Genomic DNA, 17,391 nt, shown 5'->3' with positions numbered 1-17,391 from the left:
AACCTCCTGGCCAACTGACAAAGAGAGAGGAGAGAGCCTGCCCCAGCCCCTCCCTGCCCACCCCGCGCCCCACCCCCCCAGAAAGGACCGACAGAGTGCTTTGCATAGATAGAGTCAGAGGAACAGGACCAAGGAGGTCCTGCAGCAGGGAGAGGGGCTCCCCTAGCCCCTCCTGGAGGCCGAGGAGGGGGTGTTCAGTCAGGGCTCTCTGTGCGGGCCTCACAGGTCGCTCTCGCCATATAGGGCTGTAGAGAAGGACTTGTAGTCAAGGGCACCAGGCACTGCATCAGGGCCCTGGTATGGTGCCATGCGGGCGATGCAGTACTCGGCCTGGTCAGGGGGCAGCTCTCTCCGAAGCTCCTCAGCTGTGATGAAGTTCTGGAGGTGGCAGGGTGGGACTTAGGGCAACCTGAAGCCCACACTGGTCCCACAGCCCCTGTGCCCAGTCCTGGCTGCAGAGCCCTGCCCTGCCCGCACCAGGTGCTCAGAGGTGTCTGGCTTACCTTGTCCCCAGCCAGGACCTTGAAGGAGGCAATGACCTGGTCAGCTGTGTCTGTATCGGTGGTCTCCCTGGACATGAAGTCAATGAAGGCTTGGAAGGTCACGAGGCCACTGTGGTTGGGGTCAACCACGCTCATGATGCGGTTGAACTCAGCATCGCCCTGCGAGGCGGGAGTGGGGCAGGGGACAGGCAGCATTTGAGCGGGGCAGGATGACTGGGCCCATGTGGCAGAACCAAGCTAGGAGGGCAGGGCCAACCCCAGCGCACATGCCAAGTCATCAGCCCGCCTCCAATGGTCTTGGCTCCCCGGGTGACTGCCCCATGTGCCCCCGACTGGGAACAGGTACCCTCTACTCCTCCCCTCCCACGTTTTTGGGAAGTGGGGAGTGGGGTATACATCAAACAGGTTTGATGCTCCTCAGCCCTAGGCTCACAAGTTAGCTCTGGAGGGTGGGGAAGAAAGAGAGAAAGAGAAAGAAAAGGGGGAGAGAACCAGAGGCCTGATCTCTCTCTGCAGACTTCCAAGAACAGGGTGGGAAGCTCAGGGAGTCATCGGAGGGACCCCAGACCAGCAGATGCAGCAGGAGGAGGAGGGGGTGAGGCTGCACTGATCTGGTGGAGGGGTGTCCCCGAGGACGTGGAAACTCTGGATGGGGGTTAGCACGAAAAGGAGGAGGAAGCGGGGAGGGGTGGGGAAGAGGGAGAGGAAGAAGGGTGGGAAGAGGGAGGGGAGGAGGGGGAGGGGAGGGGGAGGGGGAGGGGAGGGAGGGGGAGGAGGAGGAGGAGGAGGAGGAGGAGGAGGAGGAGGAGGCGCAGGAGCAGGAGGAGCAGCAGGAGGAGCAGGAGGAAGGGAGTGGCATAGCAGCGAGGGAGGCAGAGGCTGCATACCAGGCTGTATCCTGTGGAGATAAGCAGAGCCCTGAAGTCATCGGAGTCCATGCTGCCTGTCTGTTTCTGCTCGAGGACGCAGGGACAGCAGGAGGCCAGGCCCAGAGTAGGCAAAGGGGCCACCCCATGTGCACAGCAGGGAAACAGGACAGTGGCAGGAGCAGGGGAGACAGAAGCGGCCCCAAGAGACCAGGTAAGGGGAAAGGGTCCAGAGAGACACAGGTAGGAAGGAGGCAAGGGAGCCAGTGAGATGGCACACACAATGGCGAGGGGGGAATGGCGAGGGTGGGGAGACAGAGAGGAGGAGAGAGAGAAAGAAGAGCAGTTAATGCCATGGTTCGCTGGGGCCCAGGGGATGCATACCTGCCGGTCATTCTCCACATCGTAGCCCAGGCTGATGAGGCAGGCCTTGAATTCCTCTGGCCCCAGTGCCCCGCCGTGGTCCTGCCAGGTGTCCAAAGGCAGGTGTGCAAGGGGCGGTGTGGAAACCAGGCCAGCGCAGAGGTGGGGAGAAGGGCCAGGGTTACATGCAGAGGGCAAGGGAGGGGAACACATGAAGGAGGGAAACAGAGTTAGAGGTGATGGGAACAGGGTGATGGCCAAGGACAGTTGGGGCAGGTGGAGAGGTGTGGGTGGCCTGGAGGGCAGAGGTCTCCTCCCACCTCCTCTCCTCTGGGCGAGAGCAGGGGTGGGAGCTGAATGGTGCAGAATTGAAAATTGAGTCCCAGGACTCGGAGGAAGGGGAGAGCACACCTCGCCTCCAGGGTATGGGGTGGGAGAAAAGGTACTGCACCCCACCCTGCTTGGAACGTGAGGGTCCCTGCTTGACGGTGTAGGGCTGAGGCTGCACATTCCTATCCACAGGAAGAAGGCAGGTTACATATCAGGCCCTGCAGTAAATGAGGACTGGGGAAACACTGGCACTCTGGCCTTTCTAAAGGGGCTGCCAGGCTAAACCTGAATTTTAAGAACACTATGTGTAAGTGTGGACCAGGTTCATAGGCCAGGGCTCAAATCTGAGGTGTGCTGGTATTTAGTCTGTCCCAGGATCTCACAGGCAGGTTGACAAGGGTGCACAGCTGGAAGGAGGGCTTGGGAACCCCTTTCTCCTCCCAAGGGAAATCACTCACGCTGTGGGTCAAGGTGATGCACGTCTATACCCCCCTTCCATGGCTGAGGCCCTGCCAACCCCTGTGAATGGTGGCTGATAACATACCAATTGTGATGTGAATGAACCGACAGATGCAAAGATGGAGGGAGGAAGATGAGACAGTGACAATGGTGGCAGTGGAGAGGGAACATGCCAAGGGGCAGAGGGAGTTGCTAACCTTGTCAAAGTGGTTGAAAGATGCCCGGAACTCCTGCATCTGCTCCTGGCTGATGCCCTTGGCATCTCGGGTGAGAATCTGGTTCTCAACCTCATTGATGGTGCGGGCGATGGTGGTAAGCAGCTGCTCCCAGCCCACACGAATGTGCTGCGGGAGGAAGGAGGGTACGACTGCAGGCAGGGCTAGTGGAGGTGCTAGGACCACCATAGCTGCAGCCTGAGGGGGGCTTGGAACTGGGTTCTCCTCACAGGGAGGAGGTGTGTGGCTAGGAGCGAGGCTCACCTTAACTCTCTCCCAAATGCTAGTCCAGGCCCATGCTCTCTTGTGCACCTCATCTTCACAAAGGAGCACAGGCATGGCGCCCACCTGCTGTCTCTGCCCAACAGCAGGGTTCGTGTCACCTTAGTATATATCTGGTGACAGAGGTAGCAGGGGGCCAGGGCCCAATACCTGCGCAGGGTCCATGTGGAAACTTTGCAGAGGTATGCTGGTCAATGTTTAACTGGTTTTCTGGGGAGAAACCCCCCCGCACCTTGGGCATCTGGTGTGCACAGTGTAAATACTGTCACCATGGACGATTTCAAGCTACCAACATGATGGTGACCAGCCCTGGCGGTGTAACCCCGACAGAGAGCAGGTATGCATGGACTCCCGCACACACTGGCTGGATCTGTGTCCTCAAGTGAGAACCAACTGCTAAGGCCACAGTGAGGGCAGGTGCTGCCCTCCTAGCTCTCTCAAAAGCTTGTCCTGAGATGTGTTGTCATGGTGATGGGAGCACAGTGTTAAGGAAACAGTGATTTTTAAAAATGTGTACACATTTTGATCTAGTCTTTTCAGTTGGAGTGAAAGAGGAGATACAGGAAGCAGCAGATGCTCCTACTGGGCTGCACAGGGCCCTTCCATGCTAGGGACTGGGGAACCAGGGTGCGGGGCATCTGACGGGTACAGCGTACCTCCATGGTATAATTGGTGTGCTTGTTGTCAAAGATGAGGGCCTCCTGGATGAGCTGGTGCTGCTGCTCCAGCAGGTCCAGGTTCGGCTTATAGTCCACAATGCTGCGCTCATACTGCTTTAGGTGGTTCAGCTGGTCCTCCAGGGTCCCATTCATCTCAATGGAGATGCGCCCGATTTCCTGCACAGAAGTGGGTGCCGCTGGGGGTGGGGCCACAACCAGGCCCCCAGACATCTCTGTCGCTGGTTGCCTCCCTGCCAGGGTGCCCAGTCCACGGCCCTTGCCCAGGGTCCCGCTTCTGAAAGGCCCGTGGCTCCCATGACGGTCCGTTCCAGTCTCACCCTCCAGTGTAAAAGCAGCCACACTGGGGAGTGTGAAGTGCTACACATGCCTAATCTCAATGCACACTTAACTCACTGCGACAGGCCCTGTATACAGATGTGGGAATTGAGGCCCAAACAGAGGAACTTCTCACACAGTAAGAGGCCGAGCTCAGGATCTGAACCAGGCCTGGCTGACTTCAGAGCCGGTGGCTTCTGAGCATGGGCACCCCCCAATGCCTTGGCTCCCTCGGTGGCCACGCTATGCGGCTGGCACTCAGCCTGGGGTGGAGCTGCCCGCCCCCCTCCCAGGTTGTTGTGAGTTTCAGCAAGGCCACTCTGGTCAACATACCCCTGGTGGGTAGTAAGCACTTAGTCAGAGGCGGCCAGAGTCACAGTTGGCATGATTACGAACCTTCATAATGACCCATGGCTAAGTCACAAGGGTCACTGTGAGCACACTGTGAGGGTCCAAGCTGGGACCTTGGCGACAGCCATACCTCAGCACCTGAAGCAGAGCCGGCACAGAGCAGTGCATGGCAGCATTTGCTGTGGAAATGAAGTAACTTTTTGCCCCCATTTTAGAGATGAGAAAACTGTGAAGCAAGGTTAAATTGTGACTGAGCTCACAATCATCAGTCCAGGGCAGAGTCAAGACTTGAATCCCGTCTCTGACTCCTCAGCCAAGTAGCCCTCTGGGTGGGGCTGCCATTTCCATCCATATCATCTTATACACCCTCCTAATCCCGCCACAGGTCAGGACACCCAGCCGGCGAGAGCTGGGACCTGCATCCACTAGGCCTCCATGTCTGCTGGCCCTAAGAGCACAGGCGATGTCCCCCCAGGCGCAGGTGACTGTCTGCTCACGGGCCTCCTGCTTACCGGGGATTCTTTCCCAACTCTGCCCTGGGCTCAGCAGGGCTAGGACAACGGCCCCTCACCTCCATCTTAGTCTGGATCCAGGGCCCCACAATGTTGGCCTGGCTGGCAAACTGGCGGCGGAGATGCTCGTTGGACTGCTGTTTGCTCTGCTCCTCCAGGAGGGCATGGTCTCGCTTGGGCACCAGCTGCTGCACCTAGGGAAGGGCACAGAGCAGGAGCAGGAGCAGTCAGGGTGTCAGGCCCCTCACCTGGCCAGCCCTGCCCCTGCCCTGGCCCTGTTGACAGGCACCACCCACCTTCTCCCACTTGGAGTTGATGATCTGGGGGGTGACGGTGGTGTAGGGGTTGCTGCCTGACAGTTTGATGTGGTTGCTCTCAGCGATCCGCTGGGCCTCCTTGTGGATGGCCAGGATGGCTTCCCGTTCCCGGTCGGCATCCGGCAGTGTCGACTTGAACTGGTCATGGGCTGAGATCAGGCCCTGGGGGAGAAAAAGGGATGAGGGGCAGCCCAGTCCCTCGGAGGTCCCACAAGAAGGATGGGTGGGGGCGGACCTCAATCTCCTCAATGGTGTGGACGATGAACATGTCCTGGAGGTCCTCCATGGCACTCTCCATCCAGTTGTTGAAGGGAGCCGCCCGCTTGGCGTACTCCAGATGCAGCTGGTCAATGGTCTCCAGCTGCTTCTCTGTTTTCTGGTGTGTGTGGGGAGGAACAGGGACAGAGGTGGGAGGTCAGTCAGCAAGTAGGAGGGGGTGAATGGTGGGGAAGCTCAAAGATCTGGGCATCAAGAGCAGCAGGGAATCTGGGCTCCAGGGTGGTATTGCCCCCTCCTCACCTCCAAGGCTTCTCTGCGACTGTGGGTCAGAGAGCCAAGGGCATCCCACTGGTCGCAAATCTTCTGGCACCGAGTGTTGACGTTGTGGGAGTCGTAGTAATCCAGCTCACTGTGGGCCAGGCAGAGGGCAGTAAGATCCGGCAGGGGTCAGTAATGGGTATGCTTGGACCCACCCGCCCCCCAAGGGTCCTGGGCCCTGGTACCAGGGGATATCAATGTTGAAGGCTATCAGTTATCCATCACCCCTCTGACCCATGGCCCCCCCACAGGGTAGGAGGAATTCAGAGGTGGGCTGGGGGAGGGGATCATGAAGGGGGTACGGGCTTCCTCCTGCTCACTAGCTCTGTTAGTTGATAAGCTACGATTGTGCAGTGGGTGCGGAGGGGCACAGAGCGTGGCTCTCAACCAAGGCTGTATGTGGACTGCTTTCCACATTTAAAGAAAGCCAAGCAGAGTGCACTGGCTAGAGAACATGGGCTCTGTAGCCGGGTTCCCTACATCTGATTTCTGGTTCCTTAATTTTGTACTTCTGTGGCCTTGGGTGAAGGGACCCTGTTTTCGGTTTTCTTGTCTGTGATGCTGTAGGGGGGTTATTTTGGAGAGCAGGCCACTTAATGTGTGTGAAGTGCTGAGAGCAGTCCTTGGCACCCAGCAGGTAGGTTGTATATTTATTTTAATGGGTGTTAAGAAAAACATAACTGGCCTGTGATCTAATTCTAAGCAATTGGTAATAAAGAAAACAGTGAGCTGATTAGGGCATAGGTGTTATTATTATTCCAATGACTGCGGTTTGGGAAACCGTAGGCTGATAATCATTCCTGACCCCTAGCCTTCCACATGCTCCCTGCCCTTCCACTTCCCCACATCGGCCCAAGGATTCCCATCTCCTGCGGTCCAGACACTTGGATACTGTTGGCAGCAGAGCCCTATGAACTTGGTGTACAGGCAAAACCTTGGTGGCCTCCTGTGAGGTATGGAGAGCAGAGAACAACTTTGGGAAGGAACAGGAAGGACATGGGGACCAGACAGTTGTCTCACCTGCCTGGGTACAGGGGCAGGGGCAAGCAGGCAAGGCTAGGAGAGGGAGTGGGAGCAAGGCTGTGCTCCTGAGGGCCAGGCACCCTGGGTTCCATTCCTGTCTCTATCACTTCCCAGCTGTGTGACCTTAGGCAAGGCCCTTGGTCTATCTGTGCCTCAGTTCCCCCTCTCTAACATGGGTGCCAGGGGACATCAACATTTAAGGCTATCAGTCATCCATGTTGGCGGATTAAATGAGCTGGTACAGGTAGAACACTGAGGGCTCTTGGGAGTTGGTCACTGCCATCAATCAACAGTCAGCCAGGCTGTCCATCCAAGCTCATTCTGGCCGGCTCTTAGTCCTAACTCATCTTTGGGGGAACCGACAGCACCCTCAACAGCCCTCCGTTTCCCTCCTCCAGGGCTACTGTCCAGAAAGCTGCTTCAGGGACCTTCAGTTCCCTGGCTCAGGGCAATGGGTTTCACGTGGCTGATCCCAGTGCCTGAGTAGTAGGCTGACCTAGGATTTATTCCAACTGTTTCTCAGCAGCTTCCAGGGGCTCACCCGTCAACTAAGAAACCTGCTTACGACCCCACCCCCATAGCCCTTGCAGGCATTGGCATTTGTGGCCTTGCTCTCTTCGGTCTGTGTGTGCCAGGTGCAGGTCTCTATCCTAGGAGAGTTTTCAGGACCCCAAGGGGTGCCTGCATTCTGGTAGAGTGAAGGCCCCATGGTACTTCTGACTCTGTGTGAGCAAATGGGGAACCCCGAACAGCTGGGCAGTGTGGAGGGAATGGGTCAGGGAGGACACTGGCCCTCCCTTGCATGGGGCTCCAGAGGGCACCATGCTGGGCCCCAGCCTTGTAGGAACAAGCAGAACTCGGGATGACTGTGGCAGGGCAGGGGTATCTATAGAAAGGGCAGTTCTACCCAAGGATACTATTTTTGAGCAGACAGCTATTTTGAGAGCCCTGCTGCCCTTCCAGAGCCTAAGGATTTTCCATGAAGTAATGGCCTGGGCCTCCCACTCCCTGGGTCCTCCCTGCTGCTGGCTGTTGCACTGGTGGAATAAGGCCCCCATTCACTGGCTCTGGAGGTTCAGTGTACTAATTGTGTGCACAAGTTTATCTGACTGGGGCAGGGAAGGGAGGGCAGGGAATCCGGCTGCCTGGAAGGCCTTACAATAGTGTATTCTGAGCAGGAGAGGGAAGGGGCTGTGCAGAACAATGGGCTCTCTGTGCACTCTGTGCAGCCAAGTCCCTCAGGGAATAGCAGGGATTGGGGGGTGGGGCACTAGGCTGCCCACCCTACTGGGGGCCCCAGGGATCTCCTTGGGGTGGCAGGCAGGGAAGTGGAGCCCAGGGACCCCCAGAGCCTGAAGAATCAGGACAAGGGGTCAGAGCATCTAGACCCCATTATGTTTCTCATCAGGGGTTAAGACAGGACGGGCAAAGGCATCACCTTAATGTGCTAAGGCCCTGGCATCTGAAAGGAGGGGCGAAGATTGAACAGGCTGGGAGATCCCAACCCAGGCATGGGGCAGCTGGACCCCAGGGCACCACCCACCACTGTTCTGAGTGGGATGCTGGAGGGGAAGCAGGTGGTGGCCCATGAGCCCACACTTACTTGAGCTCCTGGGCAATAGCTGCGATCTGCTCCACGCGGTCCTGATGTGCAGCCAGATCACTCTCGAAAGCCTCATGCTTGCGGATGAGGGCTTTGATGTCTGACAAGGTGGCCGTCTCATAGTCCCGGTGCTTCAGCATGGCTTCCTTCCCTGGGGGTGGTGCAGAGGGCAGGACACACTTAAACAGTGCACCAGGAGTATACCAATGGACTGTGCAACCAGGTGGAAGGAAATGGGGTAGACCCAACATCCCTGACCTTTCCAGGGATCTCTAAACCCAACATCATCCTGGATGGAGCTGGGAAGACACTGGTATTGGTGGGCCTGAGCCAGATATCCCAATTCAACCTGTGTGTTCTGAACTTAGTGTCCATTAGTGGTAGGAGACTGTAAGACTGGACCGTTTTACCATGTACGGAGGGCTGTGATCTGAAGAGGCTCGGGGTGCAGCCCATACCTCAGCAGGATAGAGGAAGGCCAAGTGTTCCAGTCAGGGTTCTTCCTGGAGTCTGTCCCTGTGCATGCTCCCTGGCACCGGGGATTTGGTCCCTTTGGGGTGGTGGTCTTATCTCATATCTACATGCCCCACACTGTCTTAAGGGTTTTGCTGTGCAGTGAGGCAGGGCCTGCCATCAAGCCCTTTGAAGGGAGAAATGCTGTTATTAGACCTGGAGCCTAGTTAATTATATGCCCCAGGACAGAAACTCAAGTGTGTCCTGTAAGTATAGTAAGGTACTGCAAAACCAGTGGAAAATGCCAGCCTGGAAGGGGGCTGCTTCAGGTAAGTCACCTCAGGCTGCCCCTAGAGTGACAGCTCAGAGACCTCCCTCCTCAGCTGCCCTCTGGGTGTGGCACTCAGAGCAATGGGATGGCGCGCAGCTTCTCGCTCATCTGTGAAACGGAGCCAACACCAGCACCTAAGGTCTTGGTGCGGTGGTGTTTGAGAAGGGCAGGCACAGATCCAGGGCCACTGCAACCTCAGCCACCCCAAGGAAAGGCCCTGGCATTGACAGGCAGGGGGCGCAGCCTGGGAGACTGACTCCACTGTCCCTGCCACCGCAGCCCTGGGGTAGGGTGCTTAACTACAAAAGCAAGCTTGCAATTCTCTTCCCCAAATTGTTTCCTCCCAAGGGTGGGAACCTGAAATAGTAGGTTACCACTTCTCTGCCTCAGCAGAGTTTCAGCAAGGGCTGGCGAGGGGTGCACCGGAAGCCTAGAGGTGGGCCACAGCCACAGACACCTTGGATGCAGGCTGACAGGCAGCCACAAAAAGGAATCGGGGCTCATTTTTCTCTTTCCCCAGATAACCCAAGACCTTCTGGAAAGCATCCACATCAACCCTCACCCCTGCAGGCTGTGAGGCATGCTGAGATGGGCCAGGAGGCTGGTCTCTCCTCCTCTCTTGCAAACTTGGGTGGTGCAGACTTCAGGCTTCAGGTCTTGGGAATGAGAGGGGACAGGCTTGCCTTGGGGTTGACTCACGACACAGGGCTAGGTGCCAAAGTGCTTGTGTATCTGCCAGTGGGGAGGCAAGGGTGTGTGGAGGCCACTGAACCAGCTGGTCCACCCTGGCACAAAATCAGGCCAACCTTTCCTAAAGGCCTTCACATGAAGGCCAGCTCCTGCACCGCTCCCAGGGAAGAGACACTGGTGGGCCATGAGGCACACAAGTCCAGGCAACAGGAAACCATCTTCGCACGGTTTCCTGGAGCCCCAGGTAAGGGACGAAAGAGCTGATCAAACAAGCTAAGAGGTCCCAGAAGGGAAATCTGGAAGGATTACACCTGGAGCCTGTGAAATGACAATGGATGCGCAAAACGTGGATGACGGGAGGAAATAACTCAGTCTGAGCATGAGGTTTGGGTGCTATAAAGTCCACCTATGTGCAAAATGCCCTCTGATGTGAGAAATGCCAAAATCTGCTGGATTGCAGGTTCCCTGGGCAGGGACCTCGCCTATCTGGGAAACTACCACGTGAAGGGAAGAGGCTCACAAGGTGTTTGTGGAATGAATGAACAAATGAATGAAGTAAATGCCAACAGCCTCTCTTCCAGGGTCAGGGATAAAGCCATGGGTGTCTTTTCTCTGAGGCGCAAGGGAGGTGCCTGCATCCCTGGCCCAGGCCTCTCGCTTGCCCCGGCTCCCGGAACCTCCCTCTGCATTCCTTTCCTGGCAAAGGGTAGGGGAGAACTCTGATCTGGTGGCTACTGCCAGAGAACAGTGGCCTGAGTTAATGTGTGGAGAGCATTAGCTGGGATGTAGCCAGGGACACAGTGATGTGGGCCCAGGTCTGCAGATCATAGAGTTGTGTTCCCATGCTGACAGGGCTGGGGCCTTTGAGTAGGTTTCCGCATCTGGCCAGTGTTGGGGCTGTCTGACAAGCAGCTGGGAGAGGGGAATGGAGTAGCTCCCCTGAGGTTCAGTGAGGATGTCATGGTGAGCTGTGGGGATGGGAGGGATGGAATATCATCGTGAGCAATGCAAGTGTGAAATCAGCTGGATGGAGTGGCGGCAGTGGGTGAGCCCCTTGAGTTCGGTAAGAGCAGGAGGGCAAAGACACTTGGGAAGGAAGTGCGAGTGCAGGAGTCCTGTGGGTGGCTCTTGGCTTTCCCAGCCACTGGCTGTTTCCTGAAGGCTTTTAGGCCCCTGGTATCTGGAATCCCAACCATGGTGTGGGTCCTGACCGAGGGCCAGGGACGTGATGGAATTCCACATCCCAAGCCAAGGGAACAGGCAGCTGCAGAGCTGCTGAGAAACAGGAGGCACTGCTGCCCTTTTGGGAGAAGCCATCCTGCAGTGGGGCCAGGCCCCTTGGAAGGAGGCTCTGGGTGGCTGGCAATCAGTGAGTACTGTCTGTGGTTCAAGAGGCAGCTAGGTCTTGCCTTTAAGGATCATGCTCGGGAACACAGACCCACGCAATGTGAGGTCCTCGGTCACAAAGGATGTGGAGAGGGAAGGCTGACTGTATGCACACGGGCTGCCAGGGATAAGAGGGCCCGCCCCTGACTCCTGGCCTGGCCCAGGAGACATAAGCAGAGTGGACAGGGACAGGATCGATTCCCTATGAATGGGACGTGGTTGCATTCCTGAATGACTGGTCTCCGATGACCCAGGAAGGGACCCACCTGTAAGTAATCTCTGAGACCAGAGCAGATGGGCAATCAGAGGGCCAGAATCCAAATTGTTTCTTGCTGTCTGAGGCTGGATGAACCCAAAGCAGCATTTCTGGCATACTTGCCCCCAAGCAGCATGAAAGGGAGGGGGCTGTTTCTGAGCGTGTGTGTCTCAGACACAGGAATGCAGCAAGGGAGCTGGGAGGACCATACCGTCAGTCCAGGCCTCGTGAATAGAGGCTTTCTGCCGGAACTTTTCTGCGAGGTGGTCAAGCCGCTCCAGCCTCCGGATCTCATTCAGCAGCCACTCCTCGTAGCCCTTCTCAGCCTGCTCCAGGTGCTGCCAGCCATTGTTGATATCCTGCAGGTGCAGGTGAGGGCCAGGCTATCATAGGGGCTGGGGCACCCAGAAGGGCAATGCCTCCCTGAGAGATACTAAGTGGGCCAGGTCATGTTTACCTACTGCTTTGCTGTATATGTGTACCCAGACAGGGCCCACCAACCTACCAGGAACAATCAGTTCTTTTGCATTAAATTAATACATGAAAATGAAGGGGTCTCAAGAACTTGGTGATGGGGCTGGAGTCATGGCCAACAGGGGTTCCAAATTAAAACAATTCCACACAAACTATGGTGTGGTTGTTGATGGGTGTAAAAATCTAAGGAGTGGTAGAGGGGGTATGTTGTGGTGGTGGTAAAGTGTCAGTGCTGCACCCCAAAGGCTGTGCATTCTAGGGAAGACAATAAGCCTGGGGGTATTCTGGCGAATCTGCAGCTCCCGGGTCCTGGTCCCCTCCGCCCTCAGAGCCCTGCCCTCACCGAGACCATCCTGCCCTCAGAGGGCATGAAGGCAGGCCGGTTGCTGAGGCGCAGCTTGGTCTGCAGAGTGTTGAAATTGATCTCCAGCTGGCACTTCTCCTGCACCTTGGGTGGCTTGTGGACGCGCCGGTAATCACGGAAGTCTTCCAGCTTTTGCTGCATCTCCTGGATGGTCTTTTGGGGCACACGATCCTCCAGCCAGGGGATGGTGCGCCGGATCCACTCCAGAAGCTGTGGGCCCACAAGAAGCCCTGTGGCTTTTGCAGGGGGCCCTCAAAGCTGTGGGCAGGGCCACCCACAGCTCACAGGCACACAGGATCTGAATCTTTGAGGATCCTGTCTTGGGGATCATCCCTGCTCCTCAGCCAGACTTCTCCATGATATCTATTGGGATCCCATGGCAGGAAATTCTGGGAACGTATGCCCCCTCAGAACCATTGTGCTGTTCTCTGGTTACTTCCTGTTTGTACCTTTGCTCTTAGTCTTTCTTTTCCTGATATAATCAGGGCCCCACCTTGGCGGTCTCCCCCATCACACCCCACCATGTGGCCCAACTGCTGCCGTCCAACTGAGCTCAGCACTGTCTGATGGTCTCATTGTTTCCCTGTGCACTGACTGCCAATGTCTCAAGGGCAGGACCCACAGCATGCCTGGCTCACTTGGGGACAACCAGCACGGTGCAAAAGGCCTGGGACATAAAAAAATTAGGATGTGAAACTGAAAAAGGAGGTAACATGTATTTTTATGAGCTACCCATGTCTTTGATGGAGTAAGGCAGGGCACAAACAAGGAAACAAACTGGACATTCTAGAACAATCCCAAGAGAGTAAAATCAGTTATTATGCAGAATAGATATGCTCAGAGAAGGCGCTCCCAATGACAACTTCTGGCAAAATGAGAAAACCAAGGACAAGGGTAGCCTTGTGTGTTTACGTCTTGATGCACGGTGCCAACTGCCCTTTCTTGGGAAGCACTGGGATTCTAAGATATGTAACCTTTAACCTTTCCTTGGTGTTAGAAATGATGGTAACAGATGGTAGACCTTTCTTTAAAAAAATATCCCCTTAGCTAAATAAAAAGTCTGCCACTGCCCTGGCTGGGTGGCTCAATTGGTTGGAGCATTGTCCTGTACACCAAAAGTTTACTGGTTCAATCCCCAGTCAGAGTCCACACTGGGAGGGCAGGGCATGGTGGCGGTGGTGCAATCGATGCTTCTCCCTTCCTCTCTCTAAAATCAGTGAGTGTATCCTTGGGTGAGAATAGAGGGGCAGGGGACGGACGCGGCCACTGTAGGTTGGCTGTCAAATGTTTTTCCAAATTATCCTGGCCCATGAAATCTCAATGTCTGAGAACCTCTCACTGGTCTAGAAGAGTTGTCAAATTACTGCCGTTGGGGAGCTTAAATGTTTAATTTTTTTTTTTTTAAATAAGGAAATTAAAAAAAGAATAGGACAGAATCTGGAAGAGATTTATTGACACCCATATTCCCAACTGATGTTCCAGGTCAGGCTCTGGAGCAGAGCTGCTGGGATTCAAACTCCGGCTCTGTCCTCCTGGCTGTGGACAGTGGACAGGCACCAGACCTTCCCTGGGCCTGTTTCCTCACTTGGGAAAGTGGGTAATATTAGAGGGCAGATCCTGTGCATGCAGTGCTTGACCAGGCCTGCCCTGACAAACCACAGTCCTGGCCAGCACAGTATCAGCTCTCGGTCTCTCTATCCTACTAAATCGGTCCCTCCATGGGAAGGCTGAGGGAATGTCAGTTCTTAAAAAGTTCCCCAGACAATTCTAAAGCAGTGCGGTATTCAGAAAACCATGTCCTTGAGAATATGTGTTGGCACTCAAGCTCCAGATCCCAGGAACCAGCTAGCATGGTGACATACCAGTTTGACCCTAGCCATGTGAAACCAACCTGAAAGGTCACATCACATACTGGCTTGGGCAAACTTCAGTCTGTAACCTTACCACCATTTCTAGGAAGTCTCACTGTGATACCCGCTCTCTACTCTGCAAGTGTCACATGGCCTTTGGCTAAGGGTAACAAAGATGACCCAATTTTTCAGCCCTGGTAGGGTCATTTGGGGTGGGGTAAGTGACACTTACGTCGCTGGCCAGCCTCTCATAATCTTCCATCAGGTGTTCATTCTCCTGATTGACAGCCAGCACCTTGCAGATCCTGTTGGCTGCTGTCTCAGCCTGGGGCAGGAGAAGCACATGCTGTCAGGGCTGCCTGGGGGATGGGGACCCTCCCTCCTGAAAGGCATAGCCCTTGAAAGCTGGCTCATTCATGGCCCACACAGAACTCCCTGAGGAGGGAAGGAGAGGAAGTGCAGCTCCAGCAAGACGGTGCCCTCAAATGCCTGTGTCCTGACAGCCCTTGCTGACATCCCCACAGCTTCCTGCTCAGGCCACTGTCCAGGGAGCCAGACCCCTTGGCTTTCTTGGCCTGGTCCCTGGAGGTACTGAGAGGGGTTTGGTAACCCTCCCATGCTGGGGGAAATGGATTAGCAGTCTCTCTAGTGGCCCACAGAGAGGAGGACTGGGTAAGGCTGGGTGGGGTCTTCCACTAGGCCAAGTCCTGGATGGAGTTTCCCCTTGGTGGGAATGTAGGCTGCAGCGAGGCAGAGTGCCAGAGAGCTGTGGTGCAGGCAGAGGGTGGGGATGCTGGTGTCCCCCCAGAGAAGCCTGGTGGTCAGTGCACAGGCAGAGCACGCTAGACCCCTTCCTAATCTTCCCCTTGGAAGTGGATGTAGATGGCTCATTAGGAAAAGTCACAATCCACAGGGCCGAAGGGAGCCAGAGATTCACAGAGCAGGGAGTGGTAGAGACAATGAACAGTCTCTGCCCAGAACTACAGGATACTGTCCTGTGTTGCCTGCTGAAGGGGAATGCGATGAGTGGAGAACGAGGGTGAAGGGGGCCACACGAGGAGAGGAGAGACCAGGTACCTTTCAGGAAGCACAGAAAGGGTCCAAGAGGAAGAGTTGAAACAGCAACAGAACAGGAACAAAAATAGTGAGGAGGGTCTACAGAGTGGTGAGGAAGGAAAACAGAGAGGCTTGGGGATGGCTCCAGACTTGGTTAGCTGCAGGCACTGCTGCCGCTTCCCCCATCCACACACTGCTTCTGGGACCGGCGGGCAGGTGAGTAAGGAACCAGCCAAGGTTGAGGTGCACACACACACACTGCATCATGCTGCAGGACACTTGCCAATGGCTCCAAGCAGTGCTCCTCAGAGATGAGCTTCATAAGAGCTTGGCCAGCAAACACCTGGCCCCAGGAGGCAGAGCCGAGCGCGCAGCTTTCAGGGCAGCTATGGAGGTTAATCCCTGACCACCCTCTCCTGGAAGAGACTATGGTACTCCCAAGCTGAAACCCACTCTGCTGTGCCGATGCACAAAGGTGGGGGCTGCTGGTCACAGGTGTTTTGTTTCACTACTGAATTCCTGGCACCCAACTTAGGGCTCGCTATGTTTTAGGCAGTTGAGTTGATAAATGAGTGAACAAAGAACAAATGTTTTAGTGACTAGAAATAAACTATCAGGAGAGAATGGGCATACTCATGGTGGGCCTGGGGTTCACCTTACATTTATAAATAAAACAAATCCCAGAGAGCACTCTTTTAAGAGCTTGGTGAACACACAATGCAATATATAGATGATGTATTATAGAATTGTACACCTGAAACCAATGTAATTTTATTAACAAATGTCATCCCAATAAATTCAGAGAAAGAGACAGACAGGCAGGCAGGCAGGCAGGCAGGCAGGCAGCCTTGAGCCTGTGGGGAAAAGATAGCAACAAAAATAAAAAGCATTCTATAGCTGGCCTGAGAAGCAGACACAGGCTGGGAGAAGCGGAACTTGGGCTAGAGAAGCCTGAATCCCGCACTGCGCTTGATGAATGGCAGCCCATAAGAGGCAGGCCTTTATTTCTTCCAAGAGGGGCCTGGCTGCCTCAAAACACCCTGTGCTCTGACCAGGGCCTTCCCGCCAGTGTCTGTCCCCACAAATCCTGCCAGGCCTCCTGTCCCCCACCACACAGAGTTCAGCTCTAAGCACAAGGGGGTAGCTGGGGCAGGAGGAAAGCACTCTTGCAAGGGCAATGTGGTGGGCAGAGAGGCTGGCATGGGACCTGCAGCTGGTAGTCCAATGGCATACATGCTGTTAGTAGGGGTTTGTGGCAATGAATCTTCCATCACTGCTCATCCCCACCCCACCCTGCCTGTGCCTTCCAGCAGAACACTCCAAACAGAAGCTCCAGCCGCATGCTAGGTAGGTAGCAGGAGGCTGTGAAACACAGTTCTCTGGCCCAGGGCTGGGGAGAACCATGATGGGCAGGGACAAGGCTGCTCCAACTAACTAACAGTGGACAGAGAACTGACTTGGGCTAGGCACAGTCCTAAACTTTTCACCTGCATGTGCTCATTTCACCCTCACAAGTTTCCTCCTCCTTTAATTGAAGATAACAGCACTCCCCTGCTGTGTAAGGGGTGTGTAAGGGACTAAGCCTCTGCGCCTAGCATGTGGTAAGAGCTCAGTAGACGAGAGCTAGTTTCTTTATCTCCTCCCTGCCCACTTGCCAACTGGAGTACCCTGCTGCCCATGACCAGAGACCATAAGGCAAGCGGAGAGAACAGAGGGGCAGTGTGAGGTCAGCTAAGCTCAGGGAGAGCTGCCACTGGGAACACACTTCTGCCTGTGTCAGCAGGGCTACTGGGGACAGGGGCCTGGAGAGCTGGGTCAGCAGGAGGCAGCTTAGAGAACAGTCTAACCTGCTCAGGCTGAGCCTTTCCTGGGCTGGTTGGGAGGGGAAGGGGATGCAGAAAGGGGAAGAAAAGCCAGTGTACCAGGCAGTAGGCCCAGGGTGGATCATGGACAGAGGGGCGGAGGTAGCTAAGTGGTCAGGACGACAGGTCCAAACTGCAGCTCAGCTATTTCATGTGATTCAGGGACTCAACCATCCTGTCTGAGACACAGACGCCACCACCCACCTCATAGGGCGGGCTTTGTTCACAGAGAGAATACCGGTGGCGTGTCAGCACTGGACCAGCGTCAGCTCAGTGGTGGCACTGAAGCCCATGGTCACAAGAAACCTGCCTG

The 17,391-nt window shown here is 55.5% G+C and overlaps 1 protein-coding gene across 2 annotated transcripts in view; it reads right to left on the bottom strand.

The window, feature by feature from the left end:
- Positions 1 to 91: 91 nt before the first annotated feature.
- The window catches only part of ACTN4 (actinin alpha 4), a 68,077-nt gene continuing 50,777 nt past the window's right edge, over positions 92 to 17,391 (bottom strand). For both annotated transcript variants that reach the window (XM_054589115.1, XM_054589114.1), the window contains exons 9-21: positions 14,393 to 14,485; positions 12,290 to 12,520; positions 11,684 to 11,831; positions 8,357 to 8,507; positions 5,713 to 5,821; positions 5,429 to 5,569; positions 5,173 to 5,355; positions 4,936 to 5,070; positions 3,675 to 3,854; positions 2,719 to 2,865; positions 1,754 to 1,834; positions 504 to 662; positions 92 to 378 (exon numbers count right to left, since the gene is read on the bottom strand). In XM_054589115.1, the coding sequence (XP_054445090.1) occupies positions 220 to 378; positions 504 to 662; positions 1,754 to 1,834; positions 2,719 to 2,865; positions 3,675 to 3,854; positions 4,936 to 5,070; positions 5,173 to 5,355; positions 5,429 to 5,569; positions 5,713 to 5,821; positions 8,357 to 8,507; positions 11,684 to 11,831; positions 12,290 to 12,520; positions 14,393 to 14,485 (1,917 nt within the window). In that variant the 3' untranslated portion in view covers positions 92 to 219. The remainder of the gene's footprint in view (positions 379 to 503; positions 663 to 1,753; positions 1,835 to 2,718; positions 2,866 to 3,674; positions 3,855 to 4,935; positions 5,071 to 5,172; positions 5,356 to 5,428; positions 5,570 to 5,712; positions 5,822 to 8,356; positions 8,508 to 11,683; positions 11,832 to 12,289; positions 12,521 to 14,392; positions 14,486 to 17,391) is intronic.

This window comes from Pteronotus mesoamericanus, unplaced genomic scaffold, assembly GCF_021234165.1.
Source record: "Pteronotus mesoamericanus isolate MK-2021 breed Mesoamerican mustached bat unplaced genomic scaffold, CSHL_Meso_final scaffold_165, whole genome shotgun sequence".
NCBI lineage: Eukaryota > Metazoa > Chordata > Mammalia > Chiroptera > Mormoopidae > Pteronotus > Pteronotus mesoamericanus.
Note: the sequence above shows the minus strand (reverse complement) of the source record. Positions and strands in the feature narration are given on the sequence as shown.